At 42.4% G+C, this 24,498-nt stretch overlaps 2 protein-coding genes across 2 annotated transcripts; both read left to right on the forward strand.

The window, feature by feature from the left end:
* Positions 1 to 3,928: 3,928 nt before the first annotated feature.
* On the forward strand, positions 3,929 to 6,543 carry LOC311148760 (troponin I, fast skeletal muscle-like; the record flags this gene model as incomplete). The annotated part of the gene is made up of 6 exons (XM_084185726.1): positions 3,929 to 3,936; positions 4,046 to 4,082; positions 4,279 to 4,407; positions 5,314 to 5,403; positions 5,518 to 5,694; positions 6,448 to 6,543. 6 exons carry the CDS (start codon positions 3,929 to 3,931, stop codon positions 6,541 to 6,543), a joined length of 537 nt encoding a protein of 178 aa, XP_084041852.1.
* Positions 6,544 to 12,974: 6,431 nt separating this feature from the next.
* On the forward strand, positions 12,975 to 23,276 carry LOC311148761 (troponin I, fast skeletal muscle-like; the record flags this gene model as incomplete). The annotated part of the gene is made up of 6 exons (XM_084185727.1): positions 12,975 to 12,982; positions 13,072 to 13,114; positions 13,270 to 13,398; positions 13,575 to 13,664; positions 22,870 to 23,046; positions 23,181 to 23,276. 6 exons carry the CDS (start codon positions 12,975 to 12,977, stop codon positions 23,274 to 23,276), a joined length of 543 nt encoding a protein of 180 aa, XP_084041853.1.
* Positions 23,277 to 24,498: the final 1,222 nt, after the last annotated feature.

Genomic DNA, 24,498 nt, shown 5'->3' on the forward strand with positions numbered 1-24,498 from the left:
GTCCAACACTTTACAGATTGGATTAGTTTAGAAAAATGTAAGTCATTTATCTTTGATATACAGTGGGGGAAAAAAGTATTTAGTCAGCCACCAATTGTGCAAGTTCTCCCACTTAAAAAGATGAGAGAGGCCTGTAATTTTCATCATAGGTACACGTCAACTATGACAGACAAAATGAAGAAAAAAAAATCCAGAAAATCACATTGTAGGATTTTTAATGAATTTATTTGCAAATTATGGTGGAAAATAAGTATTTGGTCAATAACAAAAGTTTCTCAATACTTTGTTATATACCCTTTGTTGGCAATGACACAGGTCAAACGTTTTCTGTAAGTCTTCACAAGGTTTTCACACACTGTTGCTGGTATTTTGGCCCATTCCTCCATGCAGATCTCCTCTAGAGCAGTGATGTTTTGGGGCTGTCGCTGGGCAACACGGACTTTCAACTCCCTCCAAAGATTTTCTATGGGGTTGAGATCTGGAGACTGGCTAGGCCACTCCAGGACCATGAAATGCTTCTTACGAAGCCACTCCTTCGGTGCCCGGGCGGTGTGTTTGGGATCATTGTCATGCTGAAAGACCCAGCCACGTTTCATCTTCAATGCCCTTGCTGATGGAAGGAGGTTTTCACTCAAAATCTCACGATACATGGCCTCATTCATTCTTTCCTTTACACGGATCAGTCGTCCTGGTCCCTTTGCAGAAAAACAGCCCCAAAGCATGATGTTTCCACCCCCATGCTTCACAGTAGGTATGGTGTTCTTTGGATGCAACTCAGCATTCTTTGTCCTTCAAACACGACGAGTTGAGTTTTTACCAAAAAGTTATATTTTGTTTTCATCTGACCATATGACATTCTCCCAATCCTCTTCTGGATCAACCAAATGCACTCTAGCAAACTTCAGACGGGCCTGGAAATGTACTGGCTTAAGCAGGGGGACACGTCTTTCACTGCAGGATTTGAGTCCCTGGCGACGTAGTGTGTTACTGATGGTAGGCTTTGTTACTTTGGTCCCAGCTCTCTGCAGGTCATTCACTAGGTCCCCCCGTGTGGTTCTGGGATTTTTGCTCACCGTTCTTGTGATCATTTTGACCCCACGGGGTGAGATCCCAGATCGAGGGAGATTATCAGTGGTCTTGTATGTCTTCCTTTTCCTAATAATTGCTCCCACAGTTGATTTCTTCAAACCAAGCTGCTTACCTATTGCAGATTCAGTCTTCCCAGCCTGGTGCAGGTCTACAATTTTGTTTCTGGTGTCCTTTGACAGCTCTTTGGTCTTGGCCATAGTGGAGTTTGGAGTGTGACTGTTTGAGGTTGTGGACAGGTGTCTTTTATACTGATAACAAGTTCAAACAGGTGCCATTAATACATGTAACGACTGGAGGACAGAGGAGCCTCTTAAAGAAGAAGTTACAGGTATGTGAGAGACAGAAATCTTGCATGTTTGTAGGTGACCAAATACTTATTTTCCACCATAATTTGCAGATAAATTCATAAAAAATCCTACAATGTGATTTTCTGGAGAAAAAAAATCTCAATTTGTCTGTCATAGTTGACGTGTACCTATGATGAAAATTACAGGCCTCTCTCATCTTTTTAAGTGGGAGAACTTGCACAATTGGTGGCTGACTAAATACTTTTTTTCCCCACTGTAGTTTAAGATAAATTAATCAATATGCATGTAGACACAAAGATATTAAAACAAACAATTTCTAAGAATCAACCTGCAACAAAGCATGCTGGGAAATATGATAACAAGTACCACTCCCACAACCTTTTCACTCAGAGATTTAACGGAAATGAACTCAACACAGTCGAGTAACAACACCACACGGTGTTGATTCCACTGTGAATCAACTAACACTTCATTTATTCACTGCAGGTGGTGTCAATTGTAATCCCACTGGCGTTAACCCCACTAGAATCAACACTCAGATATAACACTCACAACACCTTTTACCTCAGCACCGAGATTTTAATACTTGCAAATATTGCTATTCAAAGATCCAATTTTTGGATATCCTAACTCTGTCTGGATTCCAATAGTATATGACCTGCCGATGTGGCCTGCAAACCACACGTTTTAGACCACTGTGATAGGGTAAAACTAGGCTGTCGAAGTATGGTATTGTAAAAAAAAAAAAAAGTAATGTATTGTCATAATAAATCCTTACATTTTTATGATAAAATATTTACTTAGGCACTTACTTGGTGAAGGCTACAGGACTGAAAGCCATTGAATTCAACAACCATGTCTCTGTCACTAGCAAACACAGTCATGGGTGGTACCAGCCTCTAAATTTCACTTGAAAGGCACCCTGGGAAACAAATAAGCAAATAAGGCTTTACACCCTACAGTGTTAAAACAACACCCAAAAACCAGTCACCACAGGTGTTAATTCCCTAACGCTGAGAAGGCATCAACTGCAATAAAGTGTTAATTTAAGTCGGAATTTGCAATACCCATGGTGTTAGGGACCCAAAACCCTTGAGGTGTTAGTTTATCAACACTTTGAAAAGTGTTAATTTAACACTATTTTGGTGGGCCAAGTATAATTACTAAGAAAATGTTACATTTAACACTGTGGGTGTTAAGATTCCGATTGCAAACTTGCTGTGTGTTTGAAACTCTCACAATCACTGTCTGAGTTTCTCCCCCTGATAAACCTCTTAGTTTTTTTTTTTTACTGAGGATAGTCACTGTTCATGTTAATATCTGCCAAAGAAGAAGATTCAAAGCCACATCTAATCCTTTATGAAAGCACTGGGATTATCAAATTCACAATACATTTTTATAAGAGATTTAGGTTCAGCAGATTTATCCAGGGGCTTTTATTTGGGTATTTGACAGGTATTCTAACCATAGGTGGTTAAAGGGGCAATCTGTGATTGGTACATCCATTTTTGGACTTTTAAATTGAAGATATATAGCCATTTTTTAATTTGAAAGTGATTACATTTCTCCAGCCCCATCCCACCGCTGTTTACCAAAACAGTGCTAGGGTGACCGCTTTATTATTGTTTGAATCCCAGATTGGCCCTTTAAACAGTCAGAAGCTCTATGGAAGTGCTGGATCAAGTGGACTTTTCCAGGCAGGGGAGCCCTTATTTCAGATGTGATGGTGTAATGTCTCTGCCATCTCAGGGATGTTCTAAAGGGTAAGCTGGGCATCAACAGAGGTGGTATCAGGTTGTTGATAATCTCCCAGCCTTCCATTATGGAGCTACTCAAGGAGAACAGCTGGCCCTCATATTCTAATTCTAATTTTGACCCTGTTGCTTTTCCAGGGCCAAATGGCCCTCACTTGTGTTGGGAGGCTATAGTGTTTCCCCTCAGCCCTCACGTGTGTTGGTAGGCTATAGTGTTTCCCCTCAGTGGAACAATTATGCCTGAATGCCCTGTATAAGGAACTTCCAAGGTGATTAAACTCAGCATGACTTCTGATTGATCCTCCTTGAGAGATTCCTGGAGAGATTAATTGGTACATCTGTTTAGACTAGGTGAACAAAATCATATTTAATTATCTACTCCTAAATTCCATCAACGTTTGTCTGAAAAATAAATTGAAAAAAAACATCAACAATTTGATAGAGTTTGATAATCAACATACTCTCATTAGAATATGTCAGAAGTTAGGACATTTGACCATTGTAGTTACAGTATATGTCACATAAGTTGACATAGTAGTGAATTGTATTCTTATTCTTTGCCACTGTAAAACAAAACCATGCAGTTGATAACAGAAAATTGCCAAGTAAATAAAAAAATAATTTTGGTTTTCCAATATTTGCAGCCTTGGAAAATCTCTAACTGAAATGACAGGTGATTGGCAATGCAGCAATTGTATTTGTTTGAATTAGTTTGAAATGTATATTAAATAATGACCTCTCTTTTTTCACAGGGTGTGAAATCAAAGGAACGCCAAGATGTCGGAGTGAGTAACTTATACATTGATCATATCTCATATTTGTGGATCTCGATGTGTAATACATAAAAATGACCATGATATTTTCTCTCACCTTTTCATCATTTTATCTCTTCAGGAAAAAGATGTCTTCGAGTCGGAGGCATTACCTGAAGGTAAACACTTTCAAATATTTGCTCTTAATTTGATACTTGTCAACAACTATCAATACAAGGAGAATAGAGGGAAACACAAGTATACAATATCTTACGGTTCATGTTCTACACGAAAGCCTGTCAACAAAAATGCCTACCTGATTCTGGTATGGCTGAGCTTTTCATAAGTGTAACCTGCATGCCTAATGTCTCCCAGAGCTTGATGCTCTCCATTGCTAAAGGCTTACTTGAAGACGAGGCAAAGGAGAAAGAGCAGGAGAGAATAAGATGGATGGCGGAGAACTGCCCTCCCCTGTCCCTGCCAGGGGGTACTCAACAGTTACAGGTAAACCAAACAAACAACCATTCAAAGCAATTCTATATAATCCCATAATTTAAAGTGGTAGTTCACTCAACAATCAAAGTTTGGTCAAACCCCAAATCAATGTAAAATATATGCCTTCATATAAAAGATGATTACATAATTAGTTACTGTACAAATGTATTGAATAACGTTTTCACTATTGTTGTTATTATTATTATTATTATTATTATTATTATTGTGAATAGTAGTAGTAGTAGTAGTCATAGTAGCAGTATCAGTAGCAGTAGTAGTAGTCATAGTAGCAGTAGTAGTAGTAGTCATAGTATCAGTAGTAGTAGTAGTAGTAGTAGTCATAGTATCAGTAGCAGTAGCAGTAGTAGCAGTAGAAGAAGCACTGCGGTAGTAGTAGTAGCAGTAGTAGTGGTAGTAGTAACAGTAGTAGTAGTAGTAGCAGCAGTAGCAGTAGAAGTAGTAGTAGCAGTAGTAGTAGTAGCAGTAGTAGCAGAAGCAGTAGTAGTAGCAGTAGTAGAAGTAGCAGTAGTAGTAGTAGTAGTAGTAGTAGTAGTAGTAGCAGCAGTAGCAGCAGTAGCAATAGTAGTAGTAGTAGTAGTAGTAGTAACAGTAGTAACAGTAGTAGCAGTAGTAGTAGTAGTAGTAGTAGTAGTAGTAGTAGTAGTAGTAACAGTAGTAGCAGTAGTAGTAGTAACAGTAGTAGCAGTAGTAGTAGTAGCAGTAGTAGTAGTAGCAGTAGTAGTAGTAGTAACAGTAGTAGCAGTAGTAGTAGCAGCAGTAGTAGCAGCAGTAGCAGCAGTAGCAGTAGTAGTAGTAGTAGCAGTAGTAGTAGTGATGGTAGTATGTATTAGTATTATTAGTATGATGATGATGATGATTATTATTAATGCTTGATATTTCCTGATATCACCTCAGGAGTTCTTGAAAGAGTTGCATCATAAGATTGACGTGATAGATGAGGAGAGATATGACCTGGAGAGCAAAGTGAACAAAGCTACTAAGGAGGTATATCGTATTCACTTTACCTCACAACTACTAAAACTTGGAATCCATTCCATGAGTAATTATGTGGTGCCAGTTGGATCAATGTTTTTGTTCTCCTCTTCTTCCATTGGTCAGATTGAAGATTTGAACATTAAAGTTATTGACTTGAAGGGCAAGTTCAAGAAGCCAACTTTGAGGAAAGTGCGTATGTCTGCTGATGCTATGCTCCAGGCTCTGCTGGGCTCCAAGCACAAGGTGTCTATGGATCTGAGATCCAACCTGAAACAAGTAAAGAAGGAGGTCAAAGAGGAGGTGGGTAACGGTTCAGAAAGATAACAGTATATTGTAGAGATGTCCCTTTGGGTAATCTCTCGTGGACAGATGCACGTAACATAATTGGTGGTAGCATCTGGTGACAGACTGTGGGATGTGACGACTAACAACTTTATTCCGCGACTCAGATTTTTCGTCACTGATCATTTGGACAAATCACAATTTCACAGGTGCTCGTATCTTTCGAATTTCAGAAGGGGAGGGGACATTTGGCCCATAGACTTGCCCGAAACTGGCTGAGAGTTTCCGTTTAGAGGGGTAGAGACTTCACTAGTCTCGTTAGTACATAGTACATTTTATAACACGTCTCCCCCCATGACTTAATTGAGCATCAATTACGCAATATTTTTGTTCTGAGTGTCTGAGATTACCCATTGGCAGACATTGTCATTGTCAAACCTGAGGCCTTGTTAATCTACTCTAAGAGGTTGGTCATACTGAAATGAGTTCATGCATAGATAAGCTCAGCAGAGCGCACCCATGTTATAAGGCTGTTTGATTTGATGTTGTATAGAGTTGTCAAACCACTGATACAGGGTCAGGTATATTTTCATAGCATTGGGTTCATGGGTCATCTACAGCTACACAACTTATGCCAAATAACTGCTCCACTCAGACATGACAAACAAGCCACCATGTTGTTTGGATTCAGCACTCAATTATCTCAAGGTTTAATAGATTTAATTTACTGCATTTTCTTACCTTGAACCTTTGACTATGTTGCTATTGCAGGATAAGGAACTGCGTAACGTTGGAGACTGGCGTCAGAACATTGAAGACAAGTCTGGAATGGACGGGAGGAAGAAGATGTTTGAGTCCGAGGGTTAATTTAGTCTATCATTTCCCTGTACACTCTAAAAAGAAAAGGTTCCTGGAGTGTCCTTTAGGGGTTCTTCAAATTGAAACTGTGGGGGAACCCCTATAAGTTATTCGAAGAACCCTTTAAAAGGGTTCTTCAAATAACTCCCTTTAATGGATCCTCAAAGAACCCCTTGAAGAACCCTTTGGGGTTCATTTTTGAACTACCCACACCTCCCCTATTATTATTATTAATAATAATAATATGCATAACAATAAGAACAATAACACAATATTTTAGTTGTCAGTGTTTATTATGATTTTAGTGGCAAAGCATAATTAAAAAATCTAAATATGAGGTAAACTCCCAGCAGAGCCGCAAGTCCTATGGGTATATCCTCTGGCATGTTGATGTTAATGTGTTTATGTTCTCCGTATCCATAGCCAGAATGATTTTGCATTGCATGGTCATCGAACAGGTTTCTTGTTCATCAGAGGGGTAGGGAGGGTGAAGTCTGTGAATCCAAAAAATAGTAATTATACAGGTGATTAACAAAACATGCACACAACAGTATTCATACCTTGTTTTTTGTGGTAATTGTGAATGAAACAAATGTTTTGATAATGGTTTTCATACACATACCTTGTCCATAATGTAGAGGCCTATGGGATATTCATTGAAGAGGAAAGGGAGGAGGATGGTAAATGTGATCTGCATAACATACTAATACCAATTGACATACCATTGTATGCCCCCTCTGTATACCTGCTGACACAAAAGTGAGCAGTTCAGTCATCTGCACCCAATAGAGCTAGCCTTCAACATATTCTTATAGCTTACATATTCTTACCTCTTTGTTGATTTGATATCCATTGAATTGTCCATTTTCTGTTTTAGAAAGATTTTCATAAATATGAAAAGATAGATGGTATCATCATAAACCAATATCAATTTAGATAATACAAGGGACAAACCTTACCTTAAATTGAGAAGATCTTTATATTTTTCAGTTAAATGCATGCACCTGCTGTCCTTTCAAATTCAAATCCAAATGTTTCAGTTGGGCAGTTAGGTTCCTGCAAGAACCCCCACCAACTAAGGAGGTTCCTTGATGAACCCCACCTCCTATGAGGTTCTTGGAAGAACCTTTTGGGGGCAATTTTCAGTGCCAAAAATGCTAAGGTTCTTCGAAGAACTTTGAGAATCTTAGACGAACCCTTGTTGAACCCCTAATTGTTACAGTGTATAGACCCTGCTAAGCAACACAAAACTCTATTTTTTGAACGTTTGTCTTATTGACCACTATGGTATCATTTGAACCAGTGTATGTTTCTGTAAAACAAAAGGACAATTAAATGTTTTGAGTGGAAAAGAAACGTGCGTTAATAAATGCTTTTCAGATTGCAGCAATTTCTTGTCCCTGTGTGATCAGGTCTATATTTTGTCTATGTCTTGTCTAAATGTACCTCTAGTCTAGAACATGTGTCAGGTTATGTTTGTTAGTTCAAATATATATGACAATCATATTTTCTGCCAGTTTTTATCTTCTTTAGTTTTTCCTGATGTTACCATAGACACAATTGGCTTACATGTTAGCCTGACTAGACTGTGCAGTATGATAGGCACAGTGGTGTCACATGATATGGAGTCAAGTGCCACCAACGTCTATCACTCTTGAATCATATTCACAAGTCCTCTACAGGAATTGCCAGCCAGTGATTTACAACCTGACTGACAGATATAATGTGACCTGACCACGGTTAAACCGTCAGTAATAGCACATTCTTACCTTACCCACTGGGCACGGACGTCAATTGAACGTCTATTCCACGTTAGTTCAACGTAATTTAATTGAAACAATGTTGATTCAACCAGTGTGTTCCCAGTGGGTAGAAGTTAGGCTAATTGTATGTCCTGGTTTGCTAGAGGTACAGTATCAGTTGATAGCAAACAGTAGTTAAGAAACAAGTAGAGCACTATTGGTTGTTGCCTGGGTAGCCACTTATTGGATATGAAGAGATGTTGTCAGGTGGTGCAGAGGAGAAGAACTCTTCTTGAGAAGTGGGGTAAGTGAGGCAGGCTTACTGCCTGGCCATGGCTCTGTTAATTGATTAAATATATGAGAACTGATTACAAATGTTAGTAATTAGGATGCATTGATGGATGGTTTCAAGTAACACTCAAGATGTTTTCAGGTTCATTCTTTCATCCACAGTGAAAAATTGAGTTAGTAGAGAAAAAGATATCCATGAACCATCCTTGTCCATCTTACTTGTCTTTCAGTGGGAGATCTGAACGTGACAGAACTGTCATCAGGTCCTTTGGGTGCCTCAGAAGCCACGGACATACATTCAAACACATGATGCCTCCGAGGTACGACCAGTTTAATAGTTTGGCATCCTTTTACGATAAACAACATGGGTGCCAGTTGCATGTCTGGCCTTCTGAAAATGTGTGAATTATAGCATTCTCTATTACTGTTGGTGTGAGTGGCCTTTAAAGTTCTGAGTACTGGCCATGCATGCTCCTTATGGGTGATGGCATATGCTAAATAAAAGATGATGAAATAAGAACAACTATCTTGAAGGACGTGTTATTTATACTAGAGACTGGGGGAGGGGAGGGAACAGGGAAACACTGTACTCTATTTCATGACCTTGTCAGCCCATTGGTTTGGTCTGTAATCCGCTTCCATAAAGAGAAATGGAGGATTATAGAGAGAGATCAGAAAATGCAATATATACCTTCTTAATACTTGAGCTGCCTGCGATCAGTCAGTCAGTTGGGGATCCCTTAACAAGCCTGTGCTGCTCTCCTTAGTCCCGAGGTGAGAACCAATCCTTACAGTATGTCCGTCTCTGTTCTGTACTTCTAACTAGTTAGACACTATCTGAAGGAGAGAAGATTTATTAAGATTTTACTCAGGTTTTAGTTTTCGGATAAACTAAATTTTTCTTGATATAGTATACAGCAGTATTGTGGTCTTTGCGCTAACTTATTCATTGAGTAATTGCAGATTTATAGTGATGTGCCTATTTAATGTCATCACTTGGCTGTTGGTTGAGGAAAATAAGATTGTTTCTATAAAGATTTTAGCATGTGAAATGCATTTTAGTTTGTGAAATGTATGTGAATTGTATTGTGTATTGCAATTGTATTGCATTGTAGCTAATTACTACTTTGTGTTTGGTTGTTATCGTTGGCTCTAGTCCAAGAGTGTTAAATGTCTTTCCTGTAATCATACACTGACGTGTTTGGATTGTTGCTTCATGTAGTAATGCTTTCTTTATATGACATCTTATTCTTACTCAAATACATTTAATGTCTGTCACTAATGTTTAAATGACTCAAGTGATATATAATTTAAAAAATATTGACATAAACGTTTTAAAGAGCATAAATCAATTATTCAATTACTTGATTTATTTCAATACATTTTATAGATATTTTATTTGTTCTGTACAATATTTATTGATTGATTTTGTTGGTGTATCTTAATTTGTAACCTTTCAATAGTAGCATTTGCATAAGAAACGTTTTTCAGGTACCAGTAGTGTATTGAATGTGTTTTAGTGAGCAGACCGTATAATTATCCATGGGGTGGTAAATGATTGATGAATATGGACTGATGATGTGACATGCTGAAAGGGTACACCACCACAAGACATAAATCTGAAAGCGATCGTCAAATGTTTTCCTTCCTGTCAACACCATATTTTAGACATACAGTGGGGAAAAAAAGTATTTAGTCAGCCACCAATTGTGCAAGTTCTCCCACTTAAAAAGATGAGAGAGGCCTGTAATTTTCATCATAGGTACACGTCAACTATGACAGACAAAATGAGAAAAAAAAATCCAGAAAATCACATTGTAGGATTTTTAATGAATTTATTTGCAAATTATGGTGGAAAATAAGTATTTGGTCAATAACAAAAGTTTCTCAATACTTTGTTATATACCCTTTGTTGGCAATGACACAGGTCAAACGTTTTCTGTAAGTCTTCACAAGGTTTTCACACACTGTTGCTGGTATTTTGGCCCATTCCTCCATGCAGATCTCCTCTAGAGCAGTGATGTTTTGGGGCTGTCGCTGGGCAACACGGACTTTCAACACCCTCCATAGATTTTCTATGGGGTTGAGATCTGGAGACTGGCTAGGCCACTCCAGGACCTTGAAATGCTTCTTACGAAGCCACTCCTTCGTTGCCCGGGCGGTGTGTTTGGGATCATTGTCATGCTGAAAGACCCAGCCACGTTTCATCTTCAATGCCCTTGCTGATGCAAGGAGGTTTTCACTCAAAATCTCACGATACATTTTGGTTTCATCTGACCATATGACATTCTCCCAATCCTCTTCTGGATCATCCAAATGCACTCTAGCAAACTTCAGACGGGCCTGGACATGTACTGGCTTAAGCAGGGGGACACGTCTGGCACTGCAGGATTTGAGTCCCTGGCGGCGTAGTGTGTTACTGATGGTAGGCTTTGTTACTTTGGTCCCAGCTCTCTGCAGGTCATTCACTAGGTCCCCCCGTGTGGTTCTGGGATTTTTGCTCACCGTTCTTGTGATCATTTTGACCCCACGGGGTGAGATCTTGCGTGGAGCCCCAGATCGAGGGAGATTATCAGTGGTCTTGTATGTCTTCCATTTCCTAATAATTGCTCCCACAGTTGATTTCTTCAAACCAAGCTGCTTACCTATTGCAGATTCAATCTTCCCAGCCTGGTGCAGGTCTACAATTTTGTTTCTGGTGTCCTTTGACAGCTCTTTGGTCTTGGCCATAGTGGAGTTTGGAGTGTGACTGTTTGAGGTTGTGGACAGGTGTCTTTTATACTGATAACAAGTTCAAACAGGTGCCATTAATACAGGTAACGAGTGGAGGACAGAGAATTTTTTTTTTTGTCTGTCATAGTTGGCGTGTACCTATGATGAAAATTACAGGCCTCTCTAATCTTTTTAAGTGGGAGAACATGCACAACTGGTGGCTGACTAAATACTTTTTTCCCCCACTGTACCTACACAGCCTGTTACAACATAATAGACATCTCTGATACATCATCTCATTCGCAATCTGGACGTATACATTTCTATATATTACCTCATTTACCGTTATTTGCTCCACTTTTATACATTTTCAGATCCGCAAAAAAAGTGCTGCGTTTTGATTTTGGATGTGACCAAAGTACTTGAGTTACTGTACTTGAGTTCATGGGCATAGTGAGGATACATTTTTGGTAATAGACGACCCCAAGCCAGGGCAAGTTGAACAGCTGACATGTCAACTGGGTTGGAACTTAGAGATTTTGGGCACTTGCCAGCCAGGCTAATAGACTGACATTTTTAATAGCCCGGGTCCAGAATCTGTGCCATGTGATGTTTGAAAAGACAAAATATCACTAGCCGGCAGGCTAGTTGGGTAAATTTTCAACTAACCCGGTGTGAAAAGTACTAGCCACGGTCTAGCTTAATTTCTACCCCTGCATGTCAGTTCACAAGAGTTGCTGTACTGTAAATACCTATATGCCTATTTAGTTGAGCTTATGGAAGCTGGGGTGATACTATTTCAATTACAATTAATTAGTCTGCAGCTCTGTGAAGTTCCCTCTCTTCTGCAAGTATGAAGGACGGGAGTTCTTCAGAACTTTACTGCTTTAAACAGTATTGTTGGACATTCATGGCATTGGTTTATTGCACTTGAATCTGAACAATAATCACCCCGGATAGAAAAATACATATGCTAATAAACTCATTTTGATAATACATTTATTCAGTGTAGGTAATCATGGAGAATGGAGACAGTTGAGTGAGTACACTGAACTGACCTGATAGAGCAGCAGCAGTTATTTTTGAGACGTGGCCTAACGTCTTGGTCATCTAAGGAATGTTCTAGAAGGCAATGGCAGGGCTGGTGGCAGGGCTGGTACCACCAGCTGCAGTGTTTGGTTACTGTGACCTCTTGGAGACAAGCCTACCATAACACAGAGCCATTTAATACAAGATCTGTGCCCAATTTAGTTCTCCTCAACTCAAGATAACTTCCCCATCTCCAGGGAAACGATACCCAGAGTCGACTGAGATTAAGGAATTCGGAATGTATTCTTATCACTTGTCTCATTTACAAAAACAATTAAGAAGACCCCCGTTGGAAGTAGGGGAGAGCGGGGACAGACTCAATAACACAAATTAGAAACAGCCTAGAGTGCTCTTATTCAATGTGCTTAAAAAATATATACATGTTTGCAGACTTTGACTACTTTTTTTGTATTGACCGGTCTAGCATTCTCCATGTACCTTAGCCTATAGAACAGTATCAGTAATCTTACTGGTATAGTTTTGTGATTGGTATAGTTGATGGAGGATATACCAGTATTTTTGGTAAAATGTTGGCTGTTATAAGTACATATTTCATGATTACTATTGTTTTGCATTTCTAGGAAGTGAAGACACCAAACAGCCAAGATGGCAGAGTAAGTATAGGCCAATACATTGTTTACATGCTGTGTTTCAAGTGTTTAGGTAGTTGTACTTCACCTGATTTATTTCCTTGGTCCAATAGCAAGAAAGGCAACGTGTCCTCAAGCCGTAAGCACACTCTGAAGGTAAGGAATCCCACACAGCCCTTCCTTTAATGTTTTACGTAGAATAAAACATTTAATAATGTATAAAAATCATAATATAACATACTTTTAAAAAGTAGTAAAGCAAAGGGACATATAGGTCAATTGTCTTATCAACTGTCATAATTTGTCTCCAGAGTTGTATGCTGGCAGTTGCTAAGGATTGGCTTGAAGCTGAAGCATTAGAGAAAACTAAAGAGAGGGAGAGATACATGGAAGAGAACTGCCCTCCTCTGGAGATGCCCCACTCCAAGGATGATTTGATGGTATGATATTCAGATATTCAAAGACAGACATTATGAAAACATATCATACCTGCTTGATACAGTGTGTTGTATGAGTTGTGCTTCTATCAGGTTCAGCTGTACTAAGTAAGTTCAGGCATACTATTAGGTATTATATGAAGACAGTTAAATGTTCCTTTGTTGCATTCTTTCATTAGGAGCTTTGCAAAAAGATGTACGACAAAGTTAATGTGGTTGATGAGGAGAGATACAACTTAGAATATAAAGCGATCATGGTTTGCAATGAGGTAAGCAACCTTCTTGTCTGTTCCTAAAAAAACATTATGTTTCAATATAAATATAAGGTGCCTTCAGAAAGACTTATTCCACATTTTGTTGTGTTACAGCCTGAATTCAAAATGTATTAAGTAGATTTTGTTTCTCACCTATCTACACACAATACCCCATAATGACAAATTGAAAAGATCTCATTCACATTAGTTTTCACACCCCTGAGTCAATACTTTGTAAAGCACCTTTGGCAGTGATTACAGCTGTGAGTCTTTCTGGATAAGTCTCTAAGAGCTTTCCACACCTGGATTGTGCAACATTTGCCCATTATTCTTTTCAAAATTCTTCAAGCTCTGTCAAATTGGTTGTTGATCATTACTAGACAACCATTTTCAGTTCTTCTAGTAGATTTAAGTCTAAACTGTAACTCGACCACTCAGTAATATTCACTGTCTTCTTGGTAAGCAACTCCAGTATAGATTTGGCTTTGTGTTTTAGGTTGTTGTCCTGCTGAAAGGTGAATCAATCTCCCAGTGTCTGGAGGAAAACACACGGAACCAGGTTTTCCTCTAGGATTTTGCCTGTGCTTAGCTCCATTCCATTTCATTTTTATTCTGAAAAACTTCCCAGTCCTTAACGATTACAAGCATACCCATAACATAATGCAGCCACCACTATGCTTGAAAATATGGAGAGTGGTACTCATTAATGTGTAGTATTGGATTTGCCCCAAACATAACACTTCGTATTCAGGACAAAAAGTTAATTGCTTTGCCAAATGTTTTGCAGTATTACTTTAGGATGCATGTTTTGGAATATTTGTATTCTTTACAGGCTTCCTTATTGTCACTCTGTCAATAAGGTTAGTTTTGTGGAGTAACTACAATGTTGTTGATCCATCCTCAGTTTCCTCCTATCACAGCCATTAAACTCTGTAATGGTTTCAAAGTCACCATTGGCCTCATGGTGAAATCCCTGAGCGGTTTCCTTCCTCTCCGGCAACTGAGTTAGGAAGGACACCTGTATCTTTGTAGTGACTGTGTGCATTTATACACCATCCAAAGTGAAATTAATAACTTCAACATGATCGAAGGGATATTCAATGTCTGCTTTTTTTTTACCCATCTACCAATAGGTGCCCTTCTTTGCGAGACATTGGAATACCTCCCTGGTCTTGTGGCTGAATCTGTGTTTGAAATTCACTGCTCGACAGAGGGACCTTACAGATAATTGTATGTGTGGGGTATAGAGATGAGGTAGTCATTCAAAAATCATATTAAACACTATTACTGCACACAGAGTGAGTCCAATCAACTTAGTATGTGACTTGTTAAGGCTTGCCATAACAAAGGGGTTGAATACTTATTGACTCGAGACATTTCAGCTTTTCATTTTCTAATTAATTTGTAAAAAATTTGACATTATGGGGTATTGTGTGTTGAAAAAAAACACTACATTTAAGGAATTTTACATTCAGGCTGTAACAAAACAACATTTGGAAAAAGTCAAGGGTTGTGAATACTTTCTGAAGGCACTATGTAGTATCTCACAAAAGTGAGTACACCCCTCACATTTTTGTAATTATTTGAGTATATCTTTTCATGTGACAACACTGAAGAAATGACACTTTGCCACAATGTAAAGTAGTGAGTGTACAGCTTGTATAACAGTGTAAATTTGCTGTCCCCTCAAAATAACACAACACACAGCCATTAATGTCTAAACCGCTGTCCTGTTAAACCGCTGTATGGTCTTGGCCACCGTGCTGCAGCTCAGTTTCAGGGTCTTGGCAATCTTCTTATAGCCCAGGCCATCTTTATGTAGAGCAACAATTCTTTTTTTCAGATCCTCAGAGAGTTCTTTGCCATAAGGTGCCATGTTGAACTTCCAGTGACCAGTATGAGGGAGTGTGAGAGCGATGACACCAAATTTAACACACCTGCTCCCCATTCACCCCTGAGACCTTGTAACACTAACGAGTCACATGACACTGTGGAGGGAAAATGGCTAATTGGGCCCAATTTGGACATTTTCACTTAGGTGTGTACTCACTTTTGTTGCCAGCGGTTTAGACATTAATGGCTGTATGTTGAGTTATTTTGAGGGGACAGCAAATTTACACTGTTATACAAGCTGTACACTCACTACTTTACATTGTAGCAAAGTGTCATTTCTTCAGTGTTGTCACATGAAAAGATATACTCAAATATTTACAAAAATGTGAGGGGTGTACTCACTTTTGTGAGATACTGTATATACAATATATATATTCAGTACCAGTCAAATGTTTGGACACACCTACTCATTCCAGGGTTTTACTTTATCTTTACTATTTTCTACATTGTAGAATAATAGTGAAGACATCAAAACTATGAAATAACACATATGGAATCATGTAGTAACCAAAAAAGTGTTTGTAACGTGTACGCTGGGAGTCGGGAAGCAAGTACAGGGAGTGAATTTAATCATAAATGAAACCAGGAACAAAACAAGAAACACGAGTAGCGTACAGACATGAAACATAAAAACAGGGTCAATAACGCCTGGGGAAGGAACCAAAGGGAGTGACATATATAGGGGAGGTAATCAGGAAGGTGATGGATTCCAGGTGAGTCCCATGAGGTGCAGGAGCTTGTAACGATGGCGACAGGTGTGTGTAATAATGAACGCCAAAGGGAGTATACGTGACAGTGTTCAACAAATCAAAATATATTTTACATTTGAGATTCTTCAAAGTAGCCACCCTTTGCCTTGATGACAGCTTTGCACACTCTTGGCATTCTCTCAACCAGATTCATGAGGTAGTCGCCTGGAATGCATTTCAATTAACAGGTGTGCCTTGTTAAAAAATGTGTGGAATTAATGCGTTTGAGCCAATCAGTTGTGTTGTGACAAGGTAGGGGTGGTATGCAGAAGATAGCCCTATTTGGTAAAAGACCAAGTCCATATTATGGCAAGAACAGCTCAAATAAGCAAAGAGAAACGACAGTCCATCATTGCTTTAAGACATGAAGGTCAGTCAATCTTTGAGAATTTCTTAAAGTGCAGTCGCAAAAACCATCAAGCGCTATGATGAAACTGGCTCTCATGAGGACCGCCACAGGAAAGGAAGACCCAGAGTTACTCTCACTATTCCGTCGTGGATGTGGTGGAGGAGTCAAGCGCAGGAAACAGAGGTTTAGTCCAACAAGACTTTTAATAGTCTCAATAACACGAGAACAAAACCCCGACCTCGAAAACACGAAGTGGCGAGGGAAAATTACGCACACGCGTAAAACACTAAACATGAAAACATGACACGGAAAACAAACACGTATCATAGACACAGTGGCAACAGAATAACAACACACAAATACCCTAGATCACAACACGGAACTTATAAGACACGTAATCAACTCCCAAACAGACACAGGTGTGACAGACAGACAAAAGCAATCAAACACAGAAACATAGAGCGGTGGCAGCTAGTACTCCGGGGACGGCGAACGCCGAAGCCTGCCCGAACCAGGAGGAGGAGCAGCCTCGGCCGAAACCGTGACAGTACCCCCCCCTTGACGCGCGGCTCCAGCCGCGCGCCGACCCCGGCCTCGGGGACGGCCAGGAGGACGCGGACCCGGGCGCGTGGGATGCCCATGGTGAAACTCAGTCAGGAGGGATGGATCGAGTATGTCCCTCCTGGGCACCCAGCACCGTTCCTCCGGACCGTACCCCTCCCACTCCACGAGATACTGGAGACCACGCCTCCGGCGCCTCGAGTCCAAGATGGTCCGGACCCTGTACGCCGGGACCCCCTCGATGTCCAAAGGGGGCGGAGGGGTCTCTCCTATCTCATCTTCTTGGAGTGGGCCAGCTACCACCGGCCTGAGAAGAGACACATGGAACGAGGGGTTAATATTTTTATACTCAATTGGCAGTTGTAACCTGTAACACACCTCGTTCAATCTTCTCAGGACTTTGAAGGGCCCCACAAACCGCCGACCCAGCTTCCGGCAGGGCAGGCGGAGGGGCAGGTTTCGAGTCGAGAGCCAGACTCGATCTCCCGGTGCGTACACCGGTCCCTCACTGCGGTGGCGATCGGCGCTCGCCTTTTGTTGACGGATGGCACGCTGCAGATGGACATGGGCAGCGTCCCACGTCTCTTCCGAGCGCCGAATCCACTCGTCCACCGCAGGGGCCTCGATCTGGCTCTCGTGCCACGGTGCCAGGACCGGCTGATAACCTAAAACACACTGGAAAGGTGTTAAGTTGGTGGAGGAGTGGCGGAGAGAGTTCTGGGCCATCTCTGCCCAGGGGATGAACCTCGACCACTCCTCCGGCCGGTCCCGGCAATAGGACCTCAAGAACCTACCCACATCCTGGTTGACACGTTCCACCTGCCCATTACTCTCTGGGTGGTACCCCGAGGTAAGGCTTACCGAGACCCCCAACCGTTCCATGAACGCTCCCCAAACTCTGGAAGTGAACTGGGGACCTCGGTCAGACACAATATCCTCGGGGACCCCATAGTGCTGGAACACATGGGTAAATAGGGCCTCAGCGGTTTGTAGGGCAGTAGGGAGACCCGGCATGGGAAGGAGACGACAGGCCTTGGAAAACCGATCCACAACGACCAATATGGTGGTATTCCCCTGGGAGGGGGGTAGGTCAGTTACGAAATCCACCGATAGGTGGGACCATGGTCGTTGTGGAACGGGCAGGGGATGTAGCTTACCCCTGGGCAAATGTCTAGGCGCCTTACACTGGGCACACACCGAGCAGGAGGAGACATAAACCCTCACATCCCTAGCTAACGTTGGCCACCAGTATTTCATGCTAAGACAGTGCACGGTCCGGCCAATACCTGGATGTCCAGAGGAGGGTGATGTATGAGCCCAATAAATAAGACGATCACGGACCTCGAGCAGAACGTACGTCCGCCCCATAGGACACTCGGGGGGAGTAGGGTCGGTACGCAGTGCCCGCTCGATTTCCGTATCGACCTCCCATACTACCGGAGCCACCAAACAAGATTCCGGCAATATGGAAGTAGGCTCGTTGGACCTCTCCTCCGTGTCATACCGCCGGGACAGGGCGTCTGCCTTACCATTCTGGGACCCTGGGATGTATGTGATCTTAAAAACAAACCGAGTTAGGAACATATTCCACCTAGCCTGACGAGGGTTCAATCTCCTAGCTGCCCGGATGTACTCCAGGTTACGGTGATCAGTCAGAATGAGGAAAGGGTGTTGAGCCCCCTCAAGCCAATGCCTCCACACCTTTAGGGCTTGGACTACGGCTAACAGCTCCCTGTCCCCAACATCATAGTTGCTCTCCGCCGAGCTGAGCTTCTTCGAGTAGAAAGCACAGGGGCGGAGTTTAGGTGGCGCGCCGGACCGTTGTGACAGGACTGCCCCAATACCGGTCTCGGACGCGTCTACCTCAACCTGGAATGGTAAAGAGGGATCCGGATGCGCCAGCACCGGAGCCGAGGTGAACAGGTTCTTAAGTTTGACAAATGCCCTGTCCGCCTCAGCCGACCACCGCAAACGAACCGGACCCCCCTTTAGCAGGGACGTAATGGGAGCTGCAACCTGTCCAAAACCCAGAATAAACCTCCGGTAGTAATTAGCAAAACCCAAGAACTGCTGCACCTCTTTTACAGTGGTTGGAGTTTGCCAATTACACACGGCCGATACCCGGTCTACCTCTATCTCCACACCAGACGCGGACAACCGATAACCCAAAAAGGAGACGGACTCCTGGAAGAACAGGCATTTCTCTGCCTTGACATACAAGTCATGCTCAAACTGTCTTCTCAACACTCGGCGCACCTGGGCTACATGCTCGGCTCGAGTAGCAGAGTACACTAGGATGTCGTCGATGTAAACTACTACCCCCTGCCCATGCATGTCCCGGAAAATCTCGTCAACAAAGGATTGGAAGACTGACGGAGCATTCATTAACCCGTATGGCATGACGAGATACTCGTAATGACCCGAGGTGGTGCTAAATGCTGTCTTCCATTCATCCCCCTCCCTAATGCGCACCAGATTGTATGCGCTCCTGAGATCCAACTTTGTGAAGAACCGCGCTCCGCGTAATGATTCCGTCATCGTCGCAATCAGTGGAAGTGGGTAGCTGTATTTAACTGTGATCTGATTGAGACTACGATAATCAATACACGGGCGCAATCCCCCGTCCTTCTTCTTCACAAAGAAGAAACTCGAGGAGACTGGGGAAGTAGAGGACCGTATGTATCCCTGTGCCAAGGACTCGGCTATGTATGTCTCCATAGCCGCTGTCTCCTCTTGAGACAGGGGATACACATGACTCCGTGGAAGAGCCGCTCCTGTTTGGAGATTTATCGCACAGTCCCCCTGTCTATGAGGAGGTAGCCGTGTTGCCCTCGATTTGCTAAACACGAGTGCTAAATCCTCATACTCGGGGGGAATGCGCAGTGCGGGCACTTGGTTCGGACTCTCTACCGAGGTCGCCCCTACGGAAACACCTAGACATCTCCCTACACACTGAGCAGACCACTCCATAAGAGCCCTCTGTTGCCACGCTATGGTAGGATCATGGGTGCTTAACCAGGGAAGGCCCAACACCACGGGGTACGCAGGAGAGTCAATCAGATAAAACTGAATGATCTCCTCATGACCCCCCTGCGTCGTCATCGTCAGTGGTGCTGTGACCTCCCTGATCAGGCCCGACCCCAACGGCCGGCTGTCTAATGCGTGGACAGGAAATGGATCGTCTACCGGCCAAAGGGGAATCCCTAACCTACTACAAAATGCCCGATCAATAAAGTTCCCAGCTGCGCCTGAATCTACTAGCGCCTTATGCTGGGAATGAGGTGCCACCTGTGGAAACCTCACAGGAATACTCATGTGACCAACAGAGAGCTCTAGGTGAGTGGGGCGCCTACTCACCTGAAATGACTCCCCAGTGCGTGGCCTGTTGTCACCTCTCCCAGGAGACCCTCCCCAGCACCTGGCCGCAGTGTGTCCTCCACGACCGCAGGTGGTGCAGGGGATGGCCCCCCTCGGGTTCCCTCTCCTCCTCTCTCTAGCGCCAGCACCCCCTAGCTCCATGGGAATCGGCTCGGGGGTGCTGGAGGGTGGACTGGACGACCCCCACTCGGGACGTCCGCGGGTAGCCAGCAGGGTATCCAGACGGATGGAAATGTCCACCAACTGGTCAAACGACAGGTTGGTGTCCCTGCAGGCCAGCTCCCGACGAACGTCCTCTCGTAGACTACACCGGTACTGGTCGATGAGGGCCCTCTCATTCCACCCCGCATCCGCCGCTAGTGTCCGGAACTCCAGTGCGAACTCCTGTGCGCTCCTCTTCCCCTGTCGGAGGTGGAATAGACGCTCTCCCGCCGCTTTCCCCTCAGGGGGATGATCGAAGACAGCCCTGAAGCGGCGGGAGAACTCTGCGTAGGTGATGGTTGCGGCGTCTATTCCCCTCCATTCGGCGTTGGCCCACTCCGGAGAGACAGGAGATGAGGGCGGAGACGCTCTCGTATCCCGAGGGCGCCGGGTGTATGGTGGCAAGGTAAAGTTCTACCTGCAGGAGGAATCCCTGACACCCGGCTGCAGAACCGTCATATGCCCTCGGGAGTGAGAGCCGAATGCCACTGGGTTCCGGTGCTGAGAGAGGAGGACTGGCCGTTGGTGCTGCGATGTTGTAAGGGTCCTTGGCCACCTCAGGGTTCACCAATCGGCGCAGAGTGTTGGACACCTCGTCCATGGCGGTCCCGAGTTGCCGGATCATGGCGTCCTGGAAGTTGATCCGGTCCAGCAGGGATTCGGGTGCCGCCGCTGTTCCTGCTGACTCCATGATGGTGTGTTGTTCTGTCACTATTCCGTCGTGGATGTGGTGGAGGAGTCAAGCGCAGGAAACAGAGGTTTAGTCCAACAAGACTTTTAATAGTCTCAATAACACGAGAACAAAACCCCGACCTCGAAAACACGAAGTGGCGAGGGAAAATTACGCACACGCGTAAAACACTAAACATGAAAACATGACACGGAAAACAAACATGTATCATAGACACAGTGGCAACAGAATAACAACACACAAATACCCTAGATCACAACACGGAACTTATAAGACACGTAATCAACTCCCAAACAGACACAGGTGTGACAGACAGACAAAAGCAATCAAACACAGAAACATAGAGCGGTGGCAGCTAGTACTCCGGGGACGGCGAACGCCGAAGCCTGCCCGAACCAGGAGGAGGAGCAGCCTCGGCCGAAACCGTGACAGTTACCTCTGCTGCAGAATTGCTGCAAAGAAACCACTACTAAAGGACACCAATAAAAAGAAGAGACTTGCTTGGGCCAAGAAACACGAGCAATGGACATTACACCGGTGGAAATATGTCCTTTGGTCTGATGAGTCCAAATTTAAGATTTTTGGTTCCAACCGCCGTGTCTTTTTGAGACGCAGAGTAGGTGAGCGGATGATCTCCACATGTGTGGTTCCCACCGTGAAGCATGGAGGAGGTGTGATGGTTTGGGAGTGCATTGCTGGTGACACTGTCAGTGATTTATTTAGAATTCAAGGCACACTTAACCAGCATGGCTACCACAGCATTCTGCAGTGTACGCCATCCCATCTGGTTTACGCTTAGTGGGACTATCATTTGTTTTTCAACAGGACAATGACCCAATACACCTCCAGGCTGCGTAAGTGCTATTTGACCAAGAAGGAGAGTGATGGAGTGCTGCATCAGATGACCTGGCCTCCAAAATCACCCGACCTCAACCCAATTGAGATGGTTTGGGATGAGTTGGACCACAGAGTGAAGGAAAAGCAGCCAGCAAGTGCTCAGCATATGTAGGAACTCCTTCAAGACCGTTGGAAAAGCATTCCAGGTGAAGCTGGTTGAGAGAATGCCAAGAGTGTGCAAAGCTGTCATCAAGGCAAAGCGTGGCTACTTTGAAGAATCTAAAATATAAAATATATTTGTTTAACACTTTTTTGGTTACTACATGATTCCATATGTGTTATTTCATAGTTCTGATGTCTTCACTATTATTCTACAATGTAAAAATTAAGAAAAAACGTTGAATGAGTAGGTGTGTCCAAACTTTTGACTGGTACTGTATATATACCAGTATTGTTGGTATATACGTATGGTATATGATAAATATATATTATATGTATTTGTTTCCTCTGTTAAGCCCACCTGAATCACTGATTTTCTTGTTCCAAAATTCCACCCGCTAGGTTAAAGACCTAAACATCAAAATTGTTGACCTGAGGGGCAAGTTTAAGAAGCCAGCACTGAAGAAAGTGCGTATGTCTGCTGATGCTATGCTCCAGGCTCTGCTTGGCTCCAAGCACAAGGTGACCATGGATTTGAGATCCAACCTGAAACAAGTGAAGAAAGATGAGAAGAAAGAGGTGGGTCCATTAGGTTAACATAGAGATATAGATATTATAGAGATATTGTATCGTGAGACATTGTTAATGTTGAACGAACTTTAGGCCTTGATATTCTACACTTCATTGTCTTCTCACCCTTTCTACCATCACAGGATAAGGACTTGCGTGACGTTGGTGACTGGCGTAAGAACATTGACGACAAGGCCGGCATGGACGGCAGGAAGAAGATGTTTGAGGGAGATAATTAGATCATTGGGCTGTGTTTGTATGATGTGACTGACTACTGTCCTGTAATGTCGTACTGACAACCACATTCTGATTGATACCCATTACAACCAATATCGTAACTATGTGACACATCTTTATTTATTTCGAAGACACAGAAAGAAACAGAAGGAAACAGAAGCAGAAAGTAAGAAAGTCTTAGGAAGATGTGTGTAATGGTCTGACTCTTGGTTTACTGCTTTACTCCCTGTAGTAGAGTAGCCTGCTGTACAGTGACAAACTTTAAATTGGCTTAAGGAAATCATTCTTCATTTCAAATATTTATATTTTGTCATGCTGATACACTAAGAGAACAAAACGTGTAAATCTTGCAACCGCTATCCTGTACTGTTACCGTATAGAGTGGATCCTTGGTAATGTTCTAGACTAGAGTGCTGAGTTGCCCATATCATATAGTCACACATGCAGATCACTCCTATAGTTAAAGGTTTTGTATAATAAAAGTCCAAACGAGCCCCCGAAAATTGTGCACAATTGTGTACGACATCATCCATTTTGTATGATATGTTACGTCCTCCCAAAAAAATAATAAAAATAATAATCTTAAGATCCCGTTCAATCTCTTTAATACTCGTCTTCGATTATCTAGTCTAAATTGAGCAGCATGTACAGTAACACGTTTCTAGAGGTTTTGAAATCAATGCTTTCTGTCATGTTATACAACATTATCTGGAACATTCTTAATTTACTGTTGGATAAAGAAAACTTTATGTTAAGTAAAATCATGATATTTGTTTTATAGATTTTATATATTTTTTTAAGAGTTATTCATTCAATAGTTAGGTTAATATAAGTTGGGGTTTTTTACCTAAAAAAACAACAATTGGGCTCAACTATTTCTTCCGCAGTCTTTTTGGGGTCTGTCGTTGTCACTGAAATTAAGGTGAGTTACTTCATTATTTTTTTTTTTTCCCTTTTGTATTACAGTAAAAGCAAGTGTATTATTTCATTGTTAACTTGTTACAAATGTAACAAATTGACTAAGCAATTTTATTTAAAAAAAATTAGTTCAATTGTTTCAAATTATCTTTCCTGTTTACAATTTGCATTTACTGTAATGTATTACTTTCCTACTCTCAACAGATAAATATTCACTTAAACATCAGATGGAGTCTTATTGATGCTTCCGTGGTAAGTGTATTTTTACTGAGGATTTGTATTTATTCTTCCACTACCACAGTTTAC

Source organism: Coregonus lavaretus (assembly GCF_964263955.1).
Source record: "Coregonus lavaretus genome assembly, chromosome: 21".
Taxonomy (NCBI): Eukaryota; Metazoa; Chordata; class Actinopteri; order Salmoniformes; family Salmonidae; genus Coregonus; species Coregonus lavaretus.